The 24,008-nt window shown below is 45.2% G+C and overlaps 1 protein-coding gene across 4 annotated transcripts in view; it reads right to left on the minus strand.

The window, feature by feature from the left end:
* LOC146060424 (ultra-long-chain fatty acid omega-hydroxylase-like) overlaps nucleotides 1–24,008 on the minus strand; it is a 74,107-nt gene that overhangs the window by 38,370 nt on the left and 11,729 nt on the right. For 2 of the 4 annotated variants that reach the window (XM_083173609.1, XM_083173607.1), the window contains exons 1-2: nucleotides 20,782–20,855; nucleotides 15,332–15,554 (exon numbers count right to left, since the gene is read on the minus strand). In XM_083173609.1, coding sequence (XP_083029735.1) covers nucleotides 15,332–15,440 — 109 coding nt within the window. In that variant the 5' untranslated portion in view covers nucleotides 15,441–15,554; nucleotides 20,782–20,855. Of the gene's footprint in view, nucleotides 1–15,331; nucleotides 15,555–20,781; nucleotides 20,856–24,008 lie in introns of those variants that run through there. The other 2 variants (XM_083173608.1, XM_083173606.1) reach the window with 1 other exon arrangement.

The raw sequence follows: 24,008 nt of genomic DNA on the forward strand, positions 1-24,008 counted from the left end.
TTACTTTTAACAGTACTGTACTGGAATGTTAGGTTAACAGTGAGCAATATGTTTCATAGATCATATAGAACACCCATTCTCTACTACCTTTACTGGCTACCTGTAAGATGGAGAATAAGATTGACATAGTGACCTTCATAGCCCATCATGGCCAGAGCCCAAAGTACTTGAAGCTGCTTCTGATTCCTTACTGCCCATCTCAATTACTGTGTCCTGCAGATGATGGACTATAACTGTACCTAGAATCTGCCTGAAATCATCTGGGGACCAAGCTTTCAGCTTTATGGCTCTGACCCTGTGGGAATTCCCTTCCCCGCACAATGCGAGAGGCAGACACTCTGGATTCCTTCGAAAATAGACTCAAGACTTTCCTGTTCTCTTAAGCATTTAACTAATAGCCTCGGTTAAGCTTGTTTTGTTTTCTGTGCTGTAAAGGTAAATGTAAAGCACTTTGAGTCCTATTGTGAGAAAAGTGCTATACAAATATCACTATTATTATTATTATATGTGGCATGTAGTTAGTTGTTTGAGTCTGGTAGTCCTTTAATCTTATAAAATTCCATCCAAAATCATAGCCTTAAACAAAGCATTAAAATTAGTGTTTTGATTATTGAACTGCATCTAACATTCTTACCCTATTCAATAGAATTAAGGTGAATACATATTTCTTTTAAAGGGTTATAATTTTTTTATATATATGTTTATATATGTTTACTTATACCAGTTAAACCAGTATAAAAACATATTCCTTTTTTAAACTGATTTTGTTTTTATTTTTGAATTACATTCAAAGTTTCTTATTTCAACATTTATATCCTGATAGCAGCCTCAAAGCTATAGATTTTACTGTGAAACATTTCCTTCCTATGGGATACCTGGAAATAGCAGCTGACCCTATGACTTGGTAGAAGTTAACTTATTTGAGGGATTACTTTAAATAAATTCCTGCACATTAGGAGGTACTGGGAAACAACTACAATACTTTACTGCAGTGGTTCCCAAAACTGGATATCTTGGCCCCCCTGAGGTGCCTTGATGCACTTGCAGGGTTGATTGGGTTGGTGTTCCAGGACCAATTCAAATAATTTATGGTGAATGTACACACTAGACGACATGCATGTTGCTAACAATGGCCGCTCTCCTACATAACGTGTAAATTAGCGTCTAATTACGCACCTATAGATTCATTCATCTAGTGCTGGTACAACTGTATATTTAATTACTCTGTAATTGTTTTCCATTTACTTTGTAAAAATATGAAAGATCAAAATAATTATAAAATTGGAAATTAAATCCCCAACCAGGACTCCACTGTGCTTTTGCACTCCCCTTTTCATGCTCAAAGTGGGGCCATTCAGCCCCGCTACCCCACTGGACATACTTACCAACTCCAGGAGAAGAGACTGTCAGCTGCACTTCAGGAGGCGTGCACTGACCTTGATGTCAAGCCCCAGCGCAGCACAGCAAAAACCGCAGGGCTAAAATGACATGATTCGTGTGATTCGGCCAGAATAAAAGGGAGTCTAGCCTTACTGTTATTTACAAAGGGAAGAACAATAGATGGTGAGAGACCACCAAATGATTTTTCTTTAGTGCAGCCGCATGCGAGCAGATGTGTATGGGAAAGCATCCGCTCGCATGCTAGTGAGGGGATTCGGGTGGTGGAGGGGGCTTTTAACTGCTCACTAGTCAGCGCATACACGAAGCCTAGCAAGCAGGTCTGAATCAGGCCCCTATGTTCCTTCTCATGTAGCTAAGTACTTCATTTCCCACATGTAAACAACAAGGGTATTATTGCAAAACTTTACTTGGGAAATATTTCAAAAGACTTTAAAGTAAGACATGACTCAGGTTTGCTTGCAGGAACCTCAGTAGTAAAGCAAAAGTATTTGCCGGTTACTTTGTTTGGCAAAAAACATTGAAAAGTTGAATTTCAATGAATATTAGAAGTCATATTATTAGGCTAGTCCCGCTATTTAGAGACTGTCCCGCTGTTCCTCCTGCAGTTGGCAATGTGGCAAGTGCACATCATCTCTTGACTGCAGGGTGGAAGCCGGGACTACCCAGTTGCTAGTGGAGTGCGAAGCACTCCTCAAAAATGTCAAAAACGGGGGTCTATCCAAGGGCACGCCCACCAATTAGCCCCACCTCTTTCTGGGCCGGCTGAGCCTTGGACCAGGCAGGCCCCGATTTAAAAAAAGGACTAAAGTTGGGAGGTATGGGATTTCTAATCTTCGCTAGTTTTACAATAATAACATGCTAAAGCAGTTACCTTGCTCAGCACATAAGCCAAATCATTTAGAGCCTTATTCTGGTTAAGTCGGATGGTTCCGAATGCGGTCGGATGGCCGATGGTTGGTGTTTGCGCATGTGCAGAGGCGTATCTACGCATGTGCGAATGCCGCGCACGTACGAATACGGCGTGAATTCTGTGCAGAAAACAAGCGGTTGTAGCAATCCAAAACAGGGGGTGGAGAGAAGGGCTATTTGGGCTCATTACCATATGTGTATGCCCCGCGTTTCATGGGCGTTCCCATGAAAATGCTGGGCGTACGTATGGTAATGCCGACGTGACGCACGTGTGGGGGGCGGACATATGACATAGCCGGATGCCAGCTGCCCACCCATATCCCTGCTTTTGCACTGAGAAATGCCCGAGTGGTCTGGAGCATTCGGTGCTGCCTGACCACTCTGTCCAGCATTCGATGGTCGGTGACCATAGAAAGATGGGGGAGTTTCCCACAGATGGAGGAGGTGTGCACATGAAAAATCTGCTCGCGGTCCGTTCGGTCGGCATCTTACCACATTCGGACGGTGTGAGCAATCCGTATGGAAGGCGGGGCTAAGGACACTCGGTTCCTGTCCGAAAACACGCATCCGACCGAACCAACCAGAATAAGGCCCTTATATTCCTTTACACGACAAAGAATAATGAGTTAAGAGAAAGAGAAAATGAAAGCATATTCGTTACCGAGGAGGGGACAGTCCGGCCTTAGGCCAGTGGAGCCACGGAATGAGATGTGAGACATGGACAGCATATTGCAGTGGAGCTTAATGTTTCTCTCAATAAACAAGCTTGGAAAAGTCACTTATCTAATACATTATTAGATGTTTCTGACTCTTTGGGGTATATTACTAACAGGGCCGGTGCTACCACTAGGCAGCTTTAGGCAGCTGCCTAGGGCGGCGGCCACTGGAGGGCGCCTCTTCAGCCCAAAAACCGTCCCTGGTCCCTGCTGCTGGCGATGGCTGCCTAGCGCTGCTACCACTGGTGGTGAGACACTGGTCCCAGCTGCCGCCCACCCCTCACCATTGGCGTCAGCGGGGAACAGTGCCTCCATGACAGCAGCGCTAGGCAGTCAGTGGCTGCAGCAGGGACTAGGGACGGGTCTCCCCACCAGCCGCAGAAGAAGGAACCAGCGCAGCCGCAGCGGTGAGTGGCACTTCCTATTCCCCCCGCCACCCCCCCCCCCCTTCCCAGGGTAATGACGCGTCGGGTGAGCACCGCAGCGTCGTCGTCGTCACCCCAGAGCGCCGCGATCACCAGCACCCCTCTCCTGTACAGCGGTTGAGGGGCGGGTGAGCACCGGAGCGTCCCCTTCCCGCCTGGGGCGCTCCGGTGCCTTGCACCGGCACTGATTACTAAAATGGGAGTTCTACGGAAGATGGGATGTTGCTATGGGCAACCAATCAGATTATATCTATTATTTTCAAGAAGGTGCTTAATAAGTAAGAAGTAGATTGGTTGCTATGGGCAACATCCTGTCTTAAATAAAAACCCCATCTTAGTAAATAAACCTCTTTAGCGGATATACAGCTGTTTACATGAAACTAATAACAAAACATTTTTATAAATGAAGTGCCAGCCTTACAAAATAATGCTCTGGAACTCCCAGGTACTATACCTGAAGCTGTAACCAAAGGTCTGACTGTGGCCCTTATTCTGGTTGGTGCGGTCAGAGCCGCACACGGGGCTCCGACCGCACAAACCAAGGGCCGCCCACCCGACGGATCGCCACGGCCGTCCGTACACGGACGGCTGGCGATCCGCACAAAAATGGTGGAGGCTACGCCTCCACCATGGTGGGAGCTGCCCCCTGCCTTCGATGGTCGACGACCATCGAAGGCAGGCCCGCACGCCGCGGCAGCTCCCGCAAGCTCAGACCACACGGACAATCGTCCGTGTGGGAGCTTGAAAGGGGGCTGAAAGCTGACATCCGGCGACGTCAGCTTTCCGCCCCCATGTCATGGTAATGAGGGCGTCATGCCCTCATTACCATGCATACGCCCCGCGTTTGCATGGGAACGCCCATGAAACGCGGGGCGTACACATAGGGTAATGAGGGGCTGAAGCCCCTCACGCCCCTATACGCCCCCTTTGCGGCGGACGAAATCCGTCTGCGGCGAAGGGGGCTGCACATGCGCAGAATGACCTCTGCGCATGTGCAGAACAAAAACATCGGCGGTACGGCCGCACGCGGGCCGTACCGAGCCGAGTAGAATAAGGGCCTGTGTCCGGGTGAATCAACGATATCAGAGGGACAGCTGGCCCAATCCAGAACTTTATAGTGTGGGTGAATGTTACCACTAGATTGCTTATTTCCTTTAATCCTTCTTCATTATTTAAAATCTACAAGCAATGACAGGCAGAATGCAAGGTTATGGTGCAGCAAGAAGCACATTAGGGGTTAGGCACAGTGAAAGCATTAAAGCTGCAATACTACAGTACCTACTTAATAATACATGTTATATTACTAATGTCTATAAATGACTTTGTGAAACAATTACAATAGAATTTTCCATTTGCCGTGGTCCCTCCTTATAACAATAACTAGCACATGTCCCATTCTGGGCCACACCAAAATGGGAGATACAGTAAGAGGCAGGGTACAGTCATCATCTACGGGTTTCTTTATTGCCAGAAGAATGGGCATGTTGGCGGTAGTCTATATGATGCTCTAACTGCAGTTTGGAAACACCTTAAAGAGTTTAGTTTGAGACCATGGTCATTGATTTCTGCCTCACATTATGGTTACATGCCGGTGTGGAACCTGTATCTGAGGACCATAACATTGACAGATACAAATTATGACAATCAAAGTCGGCAGGCACATAATGTCGATCATTACAAAAACTGACAGGTACAAAATGTACTAATACTATATAGGATAATCTAATAACTAGCCCTTACCCCAGCAATAAAACATTTAGGCCCTTATTCTGGTTTACTCACAAAGGCACATTCCTTCTCAAATGGACCAAACCATGTGCACTGCAAGGTGGCCGATGTCACATGTGCAGAGAGAGTTAGATTTGGGTGAGCTATTTCATTTCTGTGCAGGGAAAATACTGACTACTTTGTTTTTACACTTCAATATAGATCTCACTTTGGAGCAAAACCCCACCCAAATCTAATTCTCACTGCACAAGTTACACCTAACCCACCTGCAGTGAACATGGTTTTGTCTATTTGAGAAGGAACTTGCCTTTGCGAGTGAACCACAATAAGGGCCTTGTTCCAGCAAGAGTGCTTTTACGGATACAATTACCACAAGGTTTGTTTTGTGTGCACAACAAATAATGCACTTTTACAGGGACAATCCTTGGTTTGAAGGAGATCAGATAAGAAACGGCTCATCCTATTCTAGCATTGGTATGCCAAAAAGGTGCATTTTGTATAGAAATGTCTTCAATAAAAAAAAATCTCAGTTAAGCCTTATGTCTTAAATGAACATTCAAATGTAGGAGCACATTTATTTAAGACATAAGACTAACGGAGATTTGTTTTATTGAATTTAATTAGGTTGGTGGTCATAAAGTGAATTTAGTTTAAACTTTAAAAAGATTCTTCTACTCTTTACAACCCTGCAATTTTCCTGGCAGATAAGGACATCCACAAAAGGTGTAAGTGATTGTTTCCACAGGCATACTCTGACTGGGATGCAGTTGAAATCCCAGCAGTCGGAATCCCGGCGGTCGAAATCCCGACCGCCGAAATGCTGGCACTTTGTCCCTTTGTGGGTGTCCACGACACCCATAGAGGGAGAATAAATTAGTGGCGAGCGCAGAGAGCTCACAAGGGGGGGGGGGGGCGATCCATGTCCCAACCTTGTCGGGATTCCGGCGTCAGGATTTTGACCGCCGGGACTCCGACAGCCGGGATTTCAAACCAATCCCTTCTGACTGTATCAGCACCTTTTACTGTACCATGCAGACATTTCATTCCAAAACCCTTTGTTATCTATTTGTAAAAAAGTCACCAGGATTGTAGACCACTCACACAGGGGAATAACTCCCAGAGGCAATGGAGTCATCTGGCTCCAGGTCCTGAAGGGGCACCTGCATACATAGCAACACCTGTGTGGTTTATAGCCAGGGGAGTAGCAAGGGCAGTGCAGGTGAAGCTTGGGCTCCAGACGCCTCCTATGGTTTTGGCATTGCTGCTGATCATGGGGGGGTGATGGAGATGCTGGTGCTGCCAACTGCTCGGAGGATATATGAGCAGGGAACTAGAGGGGGACCAGGAACCAAGCCTGCTTAAAGTCCCTTGAATCTCAGGTAAAAAGTATATGGGGCGTAATACCGGGAAGAGCCCGTTCCCATCAATTATCTCTGCAGGATCAGGTTAGTATCCTGCCTTTCGCTCTCTCTCCTTTACACTCTCTCTTACTCCTTTCTCTTTCTCACTCTGGGACAGATTCTCTAAGCTTCAAAAGTGATAAAATGGAGAGTGATAAACAGCCAGCCAATCAGCTCCTACCTGCCATGTCACAGACTGTGTTTGAAAAATGTCAGGCAGGAGCTGATTGGCTGGTTGTTTATCACGCTCTATTTCATCACTTTTGAAGCTTAGAGAATCTGGCCCTCTTCCTAATACTCTATCACCCTGAGGCTGTCACTTTCTCCCTGATGCGCTCTACCTTCCTTGCAGTCATTCTCGCTTCTTGACTCTCTCTTCCTGATGATCTCTCTCCCCATGACGCTGTTCCTGACATCCTTTTTGTCTACCACTTTGGTCACTTTTGTGGGTGAGAGGGGGGGTTCAAAATTATACTATAGGGCTCACAAATTCTTTTTATGCCCCTGAATACTGCCCATACTTTCCTACTTTTGAAAACTACTTTCAGGGAGATTATAGTTGGTAGCAGAATTTTGAACAGTGCCCCATTGAGGGGGCTTGTCATGCTCCACCCAAAGGGTGTGTCTATTTCCATATATGGAGAGATTGTGAAAAGAGATTGTGAACGTGGCCCCTAGAAGCGTGGGTGTGTACTGCTACATCTGAGAGGAATCTTGTACAATGACCTATATTCAAATGTAGATGAGCCCAAAGCAGTAAGTAAGAGCTACTATACTTGGTAAAGTGCTGGGAAATGATGCTGATGATTCAATGTAAATGTATCTCTCTCTCATTCCTTTTTTCCCCAAAAATGTAACTGAAATGAAAAGAGGGAGATTGCTAGACTAATGAGGGAGAGGGATATTGCTGCTATTTCAAGGAGTCTCCTGCAGAATGCAGGAGGGTAGGAAAGTATGATACCACCCCTATTATTTATTTTTGTTACCCTTTAATTTAACCCCACCTGCACTCTTGCGGTGGGGAGGAGCTGTAGCACACACATGCTCCAAATGCCGTGGCAACAACACCCTACAGCTCTTTTCAAAGAGAGGTCCAAGTGTGATCGCTGCACTTCAAACACATATATACTGTGCACTTGCTCTATAGTTATAGTGGGGTACCAAACTGCAACTTGCCTACAGGTGACTGGAACAAACTTATGCCTCTGCCCTCATATTATTTATGTAAGCTTTAAACCATAAAAAGGCCATCTCTCTTTGAGCCAGATGTAGTAAACTTGAAAAGTGATAAAATGGAGAGTGATAAACCACCAACCAATCAGCTCCTACCTGTCATTTATCAAATTCCATGTCACAGCCTGTGACATGGAATTGAGGAGCTGATTGGCTGATTGACTCTCCATTTTATTATTTTTTAAGCTTAGTACATCTCACCTTTTGTCCACCTTTATGTGCTTTTTTTTTTTTACCAATTGTATACTTTACCAAGCGGCAGAAGCAAGAACAGTTAGTTAGTAACAATTTAATATATTAGTTCCAACTTCTGGCTTAAAAGCAAAAACAGATGGCGTTGTTACTAAAATAAAGCGGTCACCACACAGATATACTGCATGAAGCTGTATTTTAAGCTGCATATACACTAAACTATACAATATCGATAGCTACAGGACAAACGATATAGTGCGTACACATTAAACAATATTTGCAGCGTACATTCATAGGTACCTTGGCACATGGACAGTCTACTGATAATTGTGCGGCTACGTAAACATTGGCATTGCATACAAATCTGAATCAGGCTCTTAAGGTCCATACACACTGGGCGAATTTGCCCAGCTTGAATGCTGACTGATGATGGGTAAATTGCTGGGCTGAAAAATGCTCAGTGCATACACTTTTAGCAATTTTCCTGGGGGTGGCAAGATGCTATAAGAAGCCGTCCACCCTGTTGCTCATCTGCTGGTAATACCAGCAGATGAGTGGCCAGGCCAGCAATGATGCTGGAGAACGCATCAGCGCTCACCGCTGCCGCATACACACTGGACAGCTTTGGAGCTGAAAGTAGTTCAAAAGTAAAAAGAGAGCTACTTTCAGCTCAAAGCGGTGTATGGTCCTTTAGATTTAATATATATAAAGTAAACTGACTGCCCACATACAGTGGATGAAACCATGTTGTGTGTCCAAAACATCTTTTATCCTATCAAAGAACATCAAAGGTATTTCGGGAGTGTGGACAGGTCCCTGTGAGGTCATGATGACATCACGTGGTAGTTACTCAGTGCAAACGTTTTGGACAGCCAGGGTATTTTTATGGGGCCTCTTGGAACCTGCTGGGCACTAGGCAGGTGCCTAGGTTGCCATGTGGAGAATCTGCCTTTGTGTCTGTACTATTTATTAATCATAAGAGTGATACAGATTGTTGGGGGGGAATTTACTAAGATGGGAGTTCTATGTCACATGGGATATTGCTATGGACAACCAATCAGAATCTACTTCTTTATTATTTTTTTTCTTTATTATTTTTAGAAGATAATAGACAGGATCTGCTCGTTTGCCTATAGCAACATCCCATCTGAAACACATCTCCCATCTTAGTAAATTTCCCCCTGGGTGTACAATGTTCCTCTGAAACAATTTTTCCTGGTTGCCAACAGTCTAGCACTGGTGGTAAAGGTTATAGTACAATGCATACGTGCATATAGCGATGGGTATCAAGCGTCATATGGTTCTAAAAAATATTTTGTCAATTTACTGCTGGTGAATTAGTCAAACTTCATTATTTCCATGCATATACATTTACTGAGATATCCTCAGTAAACATGAAACAATGAGAACAATTGGGAAACCACAACATAAAACCATTGCAGCTACTACGTTCGTCAGCAGTTGTACAGGAAACCGCAGTCTTCCTCTTTTGATAAACAAATCAATAAAACTGACAAAGACGCCTGGAACCATAGGAATACTCTTTAAGAAAGTATGAAAATGTTAAATAAAAACCTCTCAGTAATTCTTTAACAATTAATTTCTATATGCTTATGTACAAAAAGTGATTCTGCAGATATCAGATTAACTACAAGGGATCAAATGGGATAAAGAAATCAGATTTTTTTTTTTATTATATGAATCATGGTGAACAACAATGATGTCTATATAACCATTAGATGTGCCAGCAACAGTGACGGTGACACCCAGTGTGGGCAAGAGCTGGAAACAGGATGTGGTTTCGCAGATTGGGCATGGCCTCACATTGCATCAGAAGGGGCACGGCCTCATGAAAAGAATCCCCCACTTAAGGCAGTCTGGGGTATGCACATCCCCGGAAAATGTGGCTGCACCGCCGGCTCTCTCTCAGTGACAGGAGCATAAGGAGAATAATATTACACTGCAGATCCTGGCTCCTGTCACAATGGCATTTTAGGGTCACACACTGAAAGGGGGAAACACGGGTAAGGACAATGCCCACCCCCTTTGTGATGCCTTTTGCATACCTCCCAACAGTCCCGATTTTATCGGGACAGTCCCGATTGTCAGGGCCTGTCCCGCTGTCCCACCCGCGGGCGGCAGTGTCCCGCGGTGTGGGGGGGCTGTTGGGAGTCCCATCTGTCAGCTGCTAAGCAGCGGGGAATAAACGCTGTGCGCATGCGCACAGCGTCTATTCCTGTAGCCAGGGGGCTGGGGGCATGGCTAGAGGCTCACAGAGCCTCTGGGTCATGCCCCCAAAGCGGCAAAATGGGGGCGTGGCCTCGCGGGGAGCCGCGAGTATAGGCCACACCCCCAAATTAGGCCACGTCTCTCCCCGAAAATTTTGGCGCACCTCCGGCACGCAGCAGCAGCGTCCCGACTGCTGAACTGCCGATGTTGGGAGGTATGCTTTTGCTTAAAAGTGTAGTATAGTTATAATATTATAGGTATTCTATTTACATCTGCAATAATTGGATTCCCCAGGGAATGCTTTTATGAATTTTGTGGGGTTACAAACAGGGGCATAACCAAAACTATGTGAACCCCATAGTAACATACTGAAGGGGCCCTTGTCTCAGGTATGGGTCATTGGGTCCACCAAATTTAGATCGACATGCATTGGGTCAACCACTGAAGGTCGACAGGTTTGGACAATGGCAAGGTCAACAGTCAAAAGGCTGACATGAATTCTTCAGTTTATTGGCCACGGCTGTCAACATAATCAACATGGACAGCGTCAAAGTGTAACAAGTGTGCGCTCGGCACACTACCCTATTCTCCCTTCACACCCTAGTGGATGGTAATGCATGAAATACCACCTGTCGACATGTCAGCTCAAAAAAACATGAAAACCTCATGTAGGCCTTTTGACTCTCGACCTTGCCATTGTCAACCTAATGCTTGTATCGACCTTCCAACCCTGTCAACCTTAGCACTGTCGACCTTCAGTGGTCGACCCAATGCATGTCGACCTTAATAGGGTCGACCTAATGACCGTATCCCCTTGTCCCAGTGATTGAGAGACACTTCTTTACAGCAGATATAAATGTTATGCCCCATATTAGTTCTCTAGTTAAACACAGTAAAGCCCTAGATAAAAATATGTCCCATAGTAGTGCCCTAGTTTATTTAATGAACCATCGTAGTTCCTTAGTTTAGGCTCTTGTTAGTATACCAACGGTCAGGATGCCAGATTTCAAAATACCAATGGCGGAATCCAGACACTTTTCAGAAAACCGGCACCAGGAGTCCACAATCACTCACTATGCAGGCACTGTCGGCATTCTGATCATAAGTATTTTGGGGAGTGTTAGCGTCATGCTGCAGCGGAGGAGGGTTAGGTTTAGGCGCTAAGAAGGAAGGGTTAGACTAAGCACTAAGGGGGTATGGTAAAGTTAGGCTGTGGTCTTAGGCACTAAGGAGGGAGGGTAAGGCTGCAGGTAGGGAGGGTTACAGTGCATATACTTACCTAGAAGGGGTCAGGATTCTATCCATCGGGATGCCACAGGTCAGAGGCTGCAGCGACCAGAATAAAGGATTAACTCCCAGCGTCCAGGGGTTATGGGAATGCGGCTGTGCCACCTAAGCCCCGGGCACTGGGGGACTGCACACACAGCAAGACCGTGAAGCCAGCAGAGGGTGCAGGGAGCTATGCACAGGCTCAGAGTGTAAATTGTAAAAACAAAGGCAAATTAAATGTATTTTAAAGGTAAAAAGCACTTACTTGGGTTGTTGTGTCCCAAGGGAATCCAGAGTCCTGTGTGGGCTGCTGGGTTCCCCCCAGTTTTATCCCAAAAATGGAATGCTTTCCCAGATAGCCTCCAAGCTTTGAGCTGCAGGGATGGTAGCAGGGAACATCAGCTTTCTAACAAGCCAAGTGTTTCCCTGGAGCTCCATGGGGCTCTCCGTCGGACAGGAGACCCAGGCAGGGGATCAGGGCTGCCCATCTCTGGAGCTCACGTCTGGGCTACAGGTGTTCAGCTGGTCCCCTGGCAGGCTCCTGGAAGTACGTTTTGGAGGGAAACCTTCCCCCTAGCCAGACAGGCAGGCACCTGGGTGGTACCTAGCACCCCAGGTGGGCTGTGACTCAGAGGAGTAGCCACTCCCCTCTGTCCATAGAGGACAATGCAAAGCGTGCATGTGCCCAACGCATGCACGGCTCTACCACTTAAGATGATTGGTTGGAGACCACAGGATGGGCTTACCCCCTGTGGTAATGTGTATTGGAGTAACATAAATTGTACATCTGCCTGTATCTGAAAGCTGTGAACATCTCCTGTATACTGTACTTCCTAGAGATAGGAAAGGGTCCTTTTAAGGGTTTATTTGAGCAAATAAAACATATTTTGCTCAAGACGACCGTTTTCATCTTGCGACTAACAGGATTACTGCAATTATTCCGATCTGTACTGGGAAAAGCATCCAGTGTCTCCCCTCGCCGCTCTGCCAGCTACCGGAGCAGAAGTCTGGTCCGTGACCAGTGGGGAACCAACCGATGCCAGTCTGGAGGTGTCAGCAGCGGGTTGATGCATACACCCCAGCAGGTAGTACTCAGGTGCCAGCGGTTGGGCCTGAGGAGATATCCGTGGTTCCAGAATGCCACGTAGTAGGAGTCTGGTGGTGGCAGCGATATCCCCGCCCACTGCATAGTGGGTAAAGTCAGTAACGGGTATTTACTGATGGTAACAGTTAATCCCCTATTGACCAGGTCCCGTGAGACCAGAAACTGCCATCTTTTGACCTGAAGGGCGTAGCCAGAGCGTAAGGGCAGGCATCCGGTCACAATTACATAAACAGATATCCCTAAATCAACCCCCCTACTGATTTCTTCATAGAAGCAAACTAAATTAGTCTGGCATGATCTATTTTTGACGAACCCATGCTGAGCCTTATTTATCACTGTCTCCTGTTCAAAGACATTTTGGATATGATGTCTTATTATTTCTTCTAATATTTTCCCCACGTAAGTCTGGCCAGTCTATAATTTTCAGGGTTATTTTTGCTACCTTTCTTCCATATTTGTACTACGCTAGCTATATGCCAAATCCCTTGATATGCTGTACCTTTTTCTACCAGACGGGAGACTCATTAGATTATTGTTTGCGCCAGTTACAGATGTGCTCAGCTAGATTGTTGTTACGAATAGCGCTCTGTAACAGGAATACCATACTAGATGCGGCATGTCGCTACATATGCATCACTAGCCAGCTTTTACCACAGCTAGGGATGTCAATCCCAGGGCATTTTTTAAATACCGGAATTCGATATTGCCGCGGATATGGAGCCAGGGAGATGGAGCCCGGGCTGGTCGTCTGGTGTGTGTGCTGGTCCGCTGGTGGGTGAGCGGGCTTGTCCACTGGTGGGCGGGTGAGTGGGCTGGTCCATTGGTCAGCCTGGTCTGCTGCTGGTCGGCCTGGTCTGTTGGTGGGCTGGTGTTCGGGCCGGGCAGCCTGTGCAGCGTGTCTTCTGACATCATCATGCTGCGCAGAGCCGCACTGCCCGGGACAGGAGAAGTTGGGCAGCTGCTGGGCACCCACTCCGATGCTGCCCAGCATTAGACTGCGCATGCGCAGTCTGATATCGAAATCTCGGGATTGGAAACTCCAATCCCGGGATTGAAATCCCGGCGTTTTGGGGGCCAAATCCCGGGATCCCGCCGATCCTGGGATTGGCCACCCTAACCACAGCTGCTTGACATGGTTCTTACAAGTGTCACACTAGTTTTTCCCAATACATTTAACATGTTTTGCTACCTCATATCTGATGCATGTATATGTAAAGCAGTACGGATGGTGTCATGGTTAGCATTACTGCCTCACAGTGCTGAGGTCATGGGTTCGATACCCACCATGGCCCTAACTGTGCGGAGTTTGTATATTCTCCCCATACTTGTTTGGGTTTACTCCGGGTACTCCGGTTTCCTCCCACAATCCAAAAATATACTGATAGGCTAATTGGCTCCCAACAAAATTAACCCTAGAATGTCTGTGTATGCGTGTACTTGTGGTAGGGAATATAGATTGTAAGCTCCACTGGGACAGGGACTGATATGAATGTTCAAATATTTTCTGTAAAGCGTTGCAGAATATGTGTGCGCTATATAAGAAACATTAATAAATAAATAATAATAAATAACATGACAGGTCAGAAGACTCGAATAGGCCATATGGTGCCAGTACTTTTAAATACTATGGGTAAGCCCAATTGAATGGCATCTATTCCAGGAGTGGGGGAAAAAAACAACTAAAAAACATAAATTACTGTACTTTGATTCTCTGGAGGGTAATCTTGATTCTTAGGGGTAAATTTACTAAGATTGGAGTTCTACTGAAAATGGGATGTTGCCCATAGCAATCAGATTATATTTTAGAAAGTGCTAAATAAGAAGTAGAATCTGATTGGTTGCTATGGGAAACATCCCATCTTCAACAGAACTCTCATATTAGTAAATTTACAGGGTTCGTGCCCCTCGCCACTCGAAAACAGGGACATGCATGCGTGTGGGACGCTCGTGTGTCCCAATCAGATGGAGTGCCATCTCACCAGCGAGGGGTTTCTGGTTAGCCGCGGCGCTGGCTGAGGCGCTCCATCTGTACATGCACTACTGCTCATTCATTCATACATACCTGCTTCCATTCATACATACACCGCTGGCCAGGTAGCTGCAGGCAATTTGCGCACATATGCTCAGGAGCTGGCGGGGTGCCTGAACTATAAATGCTTCTCATTATCTCCACCGGCCAGCGCGTCACTGCTGGTGGGGACCAGTATCATGGTGCAGGAGGTGGCTTGCTTGGCCCGTGGGCCCCCGAAGCGGCTAAGGCCCACAGAATGTGCACCCCCTGCAGTTACGCCACTGTCTGTAAGGAACTATTAGGCATACATTTTGTGGCCAAGTTGTGGCATACAACTACATAAACCTTGAAATTACAATATGTTGAAAGGTGCATACACACAGAAAGATTTGAAGCAAGATGTGGGGGTTCCCGATCGATCGGAAGTACCAATGGTTCACGATGCGCATACCCACCAATCGTTAAGATTGGTCTATGATCCTTCATGCATGCAGGAAGATCATAGACCAATCTTTTGTCAAGTGTTTCAAATCATTTCATGTGTACACTCAATGAACAATTTGGTACCATCGGTAACTATGTCTGATTGTTTCCAACATTGTTCCGTGTGTATGCACCTTAAGTTCCATTAAGATGTCCAAACATCTAAATATTTGCAATACATGACAGTCTTTCCTTTTTTCTTATACTGTAAGCTTCCATTATATGCTTACCATTCCTAAGTGTCCCAAAAGCCAGCTCCGCTTTGGGGGTTCTGGGAAGCAGCTGAGTCTTTTCGCATTGACCACATATGCCCTTAATATGAGAAACACCTTCAGGCATACACGGAAAATGAGAATTGCAAAGACGAGCAGCAGAGCAGAAACTGCATAAATTCTGAAAGTTGTGGGCTCCAAACTTAGTGTCCCCAGCAGGTGATCCACCATGGGCAGCATTCTGGGTAATAAAAAACACAGTATGATTAAATGGTAACAAGAAGGGGCAGCAGCATAACAACAGCTTAGTGACATCCAGTACAAATGGGAGTTGTACAGTATTATAATAATTACTAGCTACCAGCCCATCATAATGACTGAACAACATAACAGTAATGCCAGTGCCGGTGGCTGTGTACGCCAGGACAGAGCAAAACTTGAATTGCTTCATTGTGTGCCATCTAGCGGCCGCTACTGTGCACAGCACTTGAATTCCTCCCACAGAGGTGAGGAGAAATATTATCCTTTTATTATTTAGGATTATTATCACATAATTTAGTATTATATTATATTAATATGTACTTATAGTTTTTTAACTTCTGTAAAAGACCAAAAAATGCAGCACGTTTAATTTTATTCAGTTTTATTTCATTTTGGCCCTGATGATAATTAAGAAATTGTGAGAATGATTTAAATTATTATACTCTCAAGAGTATAAACAAAATCCACACAATATATACTGTAGCAGTACCAAAATGTGCTAAAAAAAAACACATTGTATCATCACATCAATACCAGAATGTCAATGTTTACCAAGTTGACATTCATCATATAGAGTACTAAAAAGACAACATGCTGGGATGTTAACATGATATTCCTGGTGGCATACAGTAGCAGTGACTTACTGACTCCTAACGACTGCCACTTCCCTAGCAGCATTGTCTAGGTCCCAGTGGACATGTGACAGTCACTTCTGGGTCAGATCTCCAGCCTTTCAGAAAGAATGTCTTCGCTATCCTTAACCACAATCCGTATCCCTCTAGTGCCCAACTCTAACACCCCCCTCTCCACCTAACCCTAGTGTTAAAAGCCTAACATACCTCCCAACTTCTTCAGTCCTCTAATCAAGACCCTTGTATGGCAGCCACCCAACCAAAATGGGGGCAGCCTCTGGTGGGAAAGGCATGCACTCCCACAGCCCCTTACCGCCCCCCTCCACCGGCTACCGCAGCAATACTAGTCATAATGTATATGCGAACATATGTGATTAGTATCACAAAGGGCAGTTCCCTTTGCAAAGCAGCCGGCGGGGAGTGAGCGGGTCCCCTGCAGCTCTCCCCCTCCTACTAGCCGGCTGAAGACAGGGAGGAGGAGGTCACTGGTCTGGGCAGCACAACAGGTGGCTGCCCCGACATTAAGTGAGGGTGTGATGAGGGTAGTGCATTTTTCCTTGCATCTTGCCCGTTATTGTGACACAACCCTAGTTTTGTCATGTTAGGACATGGCCAGTGCTCACAGAGCAGCTGGGCAGCACCTAGGCTTCATCTCTCTGCAATGATTAGATGCTGTGCCCATGTGCTTGGCATCTATTCAACGGCGAGCACAAGTCCCTGTTATGGGTCCCTGCAGTCCACAGTGGGACAGCAAGACTTTCCTCACTGGAATCAGAAAATTTGGTACGGTATGGTGTAACCCTAACACTGACATTCTGAGAATGATTACACTTCACCTGTCCACATTTTGAGAATGTCAACATATTAAAACAGGCTACACCATGCAGTATTTTTCAAATAAAACGAAAAAATATTTGGATTTAGTATCTTTTGTATGGTTCAGTTCTTTCTGCCATTGTACCATATTTGTATTTGAGAGAAGCCGTAGTGCAGACTAGGCGTGTACTACAGAGGGGTATTAGCTCCTTTTGGGAGCTGGGTATATACCTGAACACTGGTATCTTATTGAATATATGAGAAGGTTTGTATCCCCAAAATGTATCTATTACCAGTTGTGGGGGTGCAGTTTCCAACAGTCAAGAGTTACCATGAAATATACAAGACGAGAAAGGGACTTTTCTCGGGAACGCACAAAAAAAAATATTAAAATGTAACTTTTAATGTTCAATACTTTAAAACTCCCTTATACAATTTATTGTGGGAGGTAACAGTGAATTTTACAAGAATTAAAAATCACACATACTGTATAGATGTACATACACACAATGGGTGACATTTAATAGGAGTCGATTTGTGTTTTTTTGCGATATTTTCGCATAAAAACGTTGATTTCTCATTTTATCGCATTTTTTGGCCAAATCGCACATTTAATAGGGTGCGCAACGGCCCGTTTTTCGCATTTTTTGGGCGATAAATCACACTTTCTAAAAGTGCGTATAAAAAAAATTGCACTTAATTCGCATCCAGATGTTTTCGCACAGAAAAGTATACAAATGGCTTATTTAATGGCATGCGCAAACGGAAATCAATTTTTTTTGGTCGATACAAATCGCACTTTTTTTCAGACCAGGTTCTGATCGGCGATTTGGCCCACAACTAACTTTGGTCAAGTGCACTAATGGTTAATTTGATCACAGGTGTCCTCATTTTTAATCAGAAACTCCTCCACATATACCCCAACATCATTAAGGACACCTGTGAGGGTTTGAGAAATGGAGATTTTGCAGAGTAGTTTGGAGATGGCTCTATGTGATTATGCCCATTTTTAGGAGCTGCGCAGGAGGAGGGAGGAAGCTGCGCGCCAGATCCAGGTACCCCGACTACTGCGTGCTTCACATATGTATCGTGCTAGGCTGTACCTGGACTCCCTCTCGGATCAACAGGTTGTGGGGATGTTTCGGCTGAACCGCATTAACCTGTTGGACTTATATGAGCAGGTGAGAGATGATTTGGACCCTTATGGGGGGGGGGGGGGGGGCAACTATGCAGTGTCTGGGCTGCACAAATTAATGTGTGCCCTCTACTACTTCGCACACAGGCTCCACTCAGTCTGTGACCTCATGGTCCTTGGGGGTATCACAAGCCACTTTCTTAAAGCATTTCAATCAAGTGTTACTTGCTTTAAAGAAGTTGTGGCGCACATACATCAGATTCCCATGTTCTGAGTCAGAGTGGCAGGACATTAAGGTGGCTTTCTATAGGCTCTCAGCATTTCCTAACGTGCTGGGAGCTATAGATTGCACACACATTGGGATACGGGCACCGCATGTGAGGGGACACGTGTATGTCAATAGGCGTGACCGGCACTCCCAAAGACAAATGTGAAACCATCTCTATGGGACATACTGTATTTATCTGCAGCAGCTAAACGCAGGCTATAAAATAGCATCTCTATCATTTGACAAAATCTATCACGGAGACTGGCTCATGTTACACACACTCAGAGATAGAGATATATATATATATATATATATATATATATATATATATATATATATATATATATATATATATGTCCGGCACGTCCACTGTATTGCAGAGTTTCTTAGAGGGTGCCCGCTTGCTTTAATAGCATACAAAATTTTCAATTTAACAAAAGTAGCACTCCGTCGATATAATCAGGCTTTTTATTTCTCACAGCAACGTTTCAATGCTAAATACACATTGTCATCAGGCTCAAACACACTACTAACCTTAATCCCTTAACTACCCTGGATGTAAGGTGCTTCATCACACACCGGGCGCACAAACCCCAGGGGATGCGCACAAGTGACATCATCACATTGTACAGTATATCGCGAGAGGATGCAACCTCTAACATAATAATATAAGGTACTTGTGTATTTTGGCGGCGCCCACGATGAGGATCGCGTCCATCGTGTGTGAAAAATCGGGTCCATCGCGTCGCGTCGTGTGCATTAACATGGCACACGACGCGACCGACGCGATGGACCCGATTTCTCCATAGGCTTCAATGTTAAAATATTTTAACATTGAAATCGTGTCGGTCGCGTCGGTCTTGTGCCATTATAATGGCACAAGATAAGATGGACTTGATAAAGTCCATTTTACATGGAATAAAATGGGAAATGGGCCAATATGGCCCATTTCTCATTGTATATGTCCCCGTCATGTCCAAATATAACTGCCCCCCCATTGTGAGCGGCACCCCAGTATTGACGTCAACCCGAAGCGTGGCGAGCGCAGCGAGCCCGCGAGGGGCGGCGGTGCGCGTCCTCCGACCTTTTCATACCCCTACTATCCACGGCGGCGTGGAGTTGAGAATAGAATAGTGTGGCGAGCGCAGCGAGCCACCGAGCCCGAAGCGTGGCGAGCGCAGCGAGCCCCGCGAGGGGACGCGGACACCTGTGAAGCCCGCGTGGGGACGCGGATACCTGTGAAGGTATCCGCGTGCGCTCGCCACGCTTCGGGCTCGCCACACTATTCTATTCTCAACTCCACGCCGACGTGGATAGTAGGGGTATGAAAAGGTCGTAGGACGCGTACCGCCGCCCCTCGCGGGCTCGCTACGCTCGCCACGCTTCGGGCTGGCGTCAATACTGGGGTGCCGCTGACAATGGGGGGCATTTATATTTGGACATGACGGGGCCATATACAATGAGAAATGGGCCATATTGGCCCATTTCCCATTGTTTTCTATGTTAGATGGACTTTATCAACTACATTTGATCTTGTGCCATTATAATCACAAGTCCGACGCGACCGACAGTATTTCAATGTTAAAAATATTTTAACATTGAAGCCTATGGAGAAATCGCGTCGGTCGCGTCGTGTGCCTTAACTTTAAGGCACACGACGCGACGCGATGGACCCGATTTCTCCATCGGGTTCAATGTTAAAAATATTTTAACATTGAAGCCTATGGAGAAATCGCGTCCATCGCGTCGCGTCGTGTGCCTTAAAGTTAAGGCACACGATGCCCGCGACGGGCACCGCCAAAATACACAAGTACCTAATATAATTAAATAAAACAACTATTTTGCGCCAAAGTGCACTATTATAATAAATAATTCATATGTGCTACATAAAGATTACGTATCCAAATAATAAAAACACCAGTAATTTACATGCAAACTTCTAAGGCAGAAAAACAATGTAAGTATACAATCTTCATTACATTTCATGTATATAGCAATTCCCCATACTGTATATCTCAATCCAATACTGTAACTACACTAAACAGAGAAAATACATGGATCACATATGGATATTCATGCATCAATTATAGCAAGCATATATATTCAACACATTTGAAAAAAATATTTTTTTTTACAGCTACTTTTTATTTCTTATGGTTGTTATCACCATCCTGATACCCACTGCGCCCAACATTCAGTGACAGCTCAAAGCTGCAGAGGCAGCCTACTGTATTACCTGCAACAAATAGTGGGGAAGGTCCTTTATTACCTCCCTATCTCATTGCCAAAATGCACCCTACCTTCTGTGCCCACTTGCACCCAAATCCACACCCACTTTGTACAATAACACACTGACTTTATATTTGTCGATATTCAGCTTCAGCCGTCAAATGTAGTCTCTGATGATCCAAACCCAAATGAAGACACTTCCTGTAAAGTGCCCCTACACTGCTGAGCACTATTGCAGGAAATACAGTATTGCTCCATGCTGGCTTCCTCCACTATAAAATCCTCCTTTAATTTACAAAAAACTGCCCTTTCTTTCTCTTACCAAGCAAATATACAGTGTGACACTTCTCTAAAATCCATCAAGTCTTTCTTAATACCTTTAACTCACGTCTTTGCTCAACTGTAAACACTCAAAAAAATACAACGCAATAAATCCAACGCAATAAATCCAACACAATGATAGTTATTCATATCCCAGATCTGCAACATTATGCCCATAGGCTTCTATTGAGCAACGCAACCGAATCCAAGCCCTGGAATCTATTGCACATGCAGTATGCAGCCAAACCTCCAATCCTCTGAGGTTTGACCACATTTTTAAGCTTCTTGCATCCTGACCTATAACAGTGTACCCAGTTCATATTATGTCACACTATATTGCCTCCAATTCATATTGTGCCACATTGCAGTTAGGGATGAGCAGGTTCAGATATGAGAATTTGAACACTGCCGGATACTCCCGAGCCGAGTACGGACCGAACACTGTTTGGGATTTCCGCAGGACTCTGAGCTCAGTCCGTGCCAAAATATCATCCCACAGTCTGATCTCATGAGATCCGGACGCTATATAAATCCCACACTGGTACTGTATCACCATCTTCACTCTGGAATTGGAGAGGGTAGTGGGTGGATATACTCTGGAACTGTGGTGGTCTGCTGGTGTCCTGCGCTGCTGTTGATGTTGATGTCACTGTGTTGCTCCATTGGTGCTGATTCTGAATGATACTGCTTCGGTTAAAGTACAGTTCAGTGATACTGCTGAAGAGGTCCAGTCCAGTGGTTCTTCCGTTAAAATCCAGTCCAGTAGTACTACTTGTGCATAATTCCAGTCCAGTGATACTACTGGTGCATAATTCCAGTCTAGTAATACAGCTTTAATTTCAGTCCAGTGATACAGCTGCATAATTCCAGTCCAGTAATACTAATGGTGCATAATACTCCTCCAGAAAGATAATGGAGAACCAAAATTTGGAGGATAAAATAGTACAAGAACCATTTCCTCCTAGTGCTGAAGCTGCTGCCACTAGGCATGACATAGAGGATGAAATGCCATCAACGTCATCTGCCAAGGCTGATGCCCAATGTGATCGTAGAGGGCATGTAAAATCCCAAACGTTTAGTAACACTAAGAAAAAAATAATAAATGTAAATGGTTTGAGTAGAAATGTAAGCTTGTAAAAAAGCAGGGTCCTACACGTTTCAGACCTGTTTTTTTGCGGTCTGAAACGGTACTCAGGCAGCAGTGAGCACCATCGGCCCCCAGTGCCGGCATATTTAATGAGCCGGCCACTAATTACATATGCGCATATGTAATTAGCCGATAATTACATATGCACATATGTAATTAGCCGCTCATTACATATGCGCATATGTAATGCTCGGCCGGCTCGTTAAATATGCACTGCGCAGGCTCAGAGGGACCAGCGCAGAGGGGACCTGGTTTAGAGGGGACCCCCCCCCCCCAATGTGTTTAAGAAAACCCCCATGCGCCGGTACCTCGTGCCTTACGATCCCGGCTGTCGGCTCCTGCTGCTTATAAAAAAAAGTGACTTTCGGAAAATGGCTGCCCCATAGGAAAGACTGTTTGAAAAAACTGTCTTTGGTATGGGGGCAGCCATTTTCCGAAAGTCACTTTTTTTATAAGCAGCAGGAGTCTACACAGCCGGGATCCGCAAGGCATGAGGTACCGGCTGCACGGGGGGCTTTCTTAAACACATTGGGGGGGGGGGGGGGGGGGGGGTTAGCCCTAATGGTTGGGGGGGGTGTTAAAACTGTAACACGCTGCCACACAGCGTGTTACAGGGGGGGGGGGGGTGCTGAAGACTGCACTGGCTTTGATCCTGTATTTGGAAAGTTTCCAAAAACGGGTCTGCCAGTGTAAAAAAATATCACTTAAACGGTAATATCCCGTTTAAGAGATGCGGTGTGAAAGGGGTTTTACCTGGCAGACCCGTTTTTAGAAACGTTTCAAAATACCTGGTCAAAGCCAGTTTTGCGGTCTGAAAGCAGCATAAGTGTATCGTATAATTCCAGGGGTGAGCCAAGTCTACCGTATAATTCATGGGGTGCTGCCAAGTGTGCTGTATTAGTCCAGGGGGGATGCTGAGTTTGCCGTATCAGTCCAGGGGTGATGCTAAGTCTGCCAAATAATTCCTGGGGTGAGCCAAGTCTGCCGTATAATTCATGGGGTGCTGCATTAGTCCAGGGGTGATGCTAAGTGTGCCATATCAGTCCAGGGGTGCTATTAAGTATGCTGTATTAGTCATGGGGTGATGCTGTGTGCCGTATCAGTCCAGGGGTGATGCCAAGTGTGCCGTATCAGTCTAGTGTTTGTGCCGCCCACTTGGGTCGCTTATCATAGTTATCTAGCTACTTCGGTGCAACCTTTTGGCCTAAAAACAATATTGTGAGGTATGAGGTGTTCAGAATAGACTGGAAATGAGTGGAAATGAATGTTATTGAGGTTAATAACAGCGTAGGAGAAAAAAAAAAATCTGCGATTTTAGCAGTTTAACCCCTTCCTGACAGAGCCAGTTTTTGCGTTCCTGACAGAGCCCTTTTTTTCAAATCTGACATGTATCACTTAAGTGGGGATAACTTTTTTTTGCTTTTACTTATCCCAGTGATTTTGAGATTGTTTTTTCGTGACACATTGTACTTCAAATTAGTGGTAAATTTGGGTCGATACAGTCTGTGTTTTTTTGTGAAAAATACCAAAATGTCGTAAAAAAATGGAAAATTTAGCAATTTGCAAAATGTTAAATTTTCTGCTTGTGAGACAAATAATCATACCACTCAAAATAGTTAATAACTAACATAGACCATATGTCTACTTTATGTTGCCATCATTATTTCAACTTCCTTTTATTTTTTTTGGACACTAGGAGGCTTACAATATGAATAGCAAATTCTCAAATTTTCAAGAAAATTTCAAACACTGATTTTTTTAGGGACCAGTTCAGTTCTGATGTGACTTTGAGGGACTTGTATGTGAGACACCCCCATAAATGATGCCATTTCAAAAACTGCACCCCTCAAAGTATTCAAAACAGCATTTTGGAAGTTTGTTAACCC

Source organism: Crinia signifera, chromosome 2, assembly GCF_055691185.1.
Source record: "Crinia signifera chromosome 2, ASM5569118v1, whole genome shotgun sequence".
Classification (NCBI taxonomy): Eukaryota; Metazoa; Chordata; class Amphibia; order Anura; family Myobatrachidae; genus Crinia; species Crinia signifera.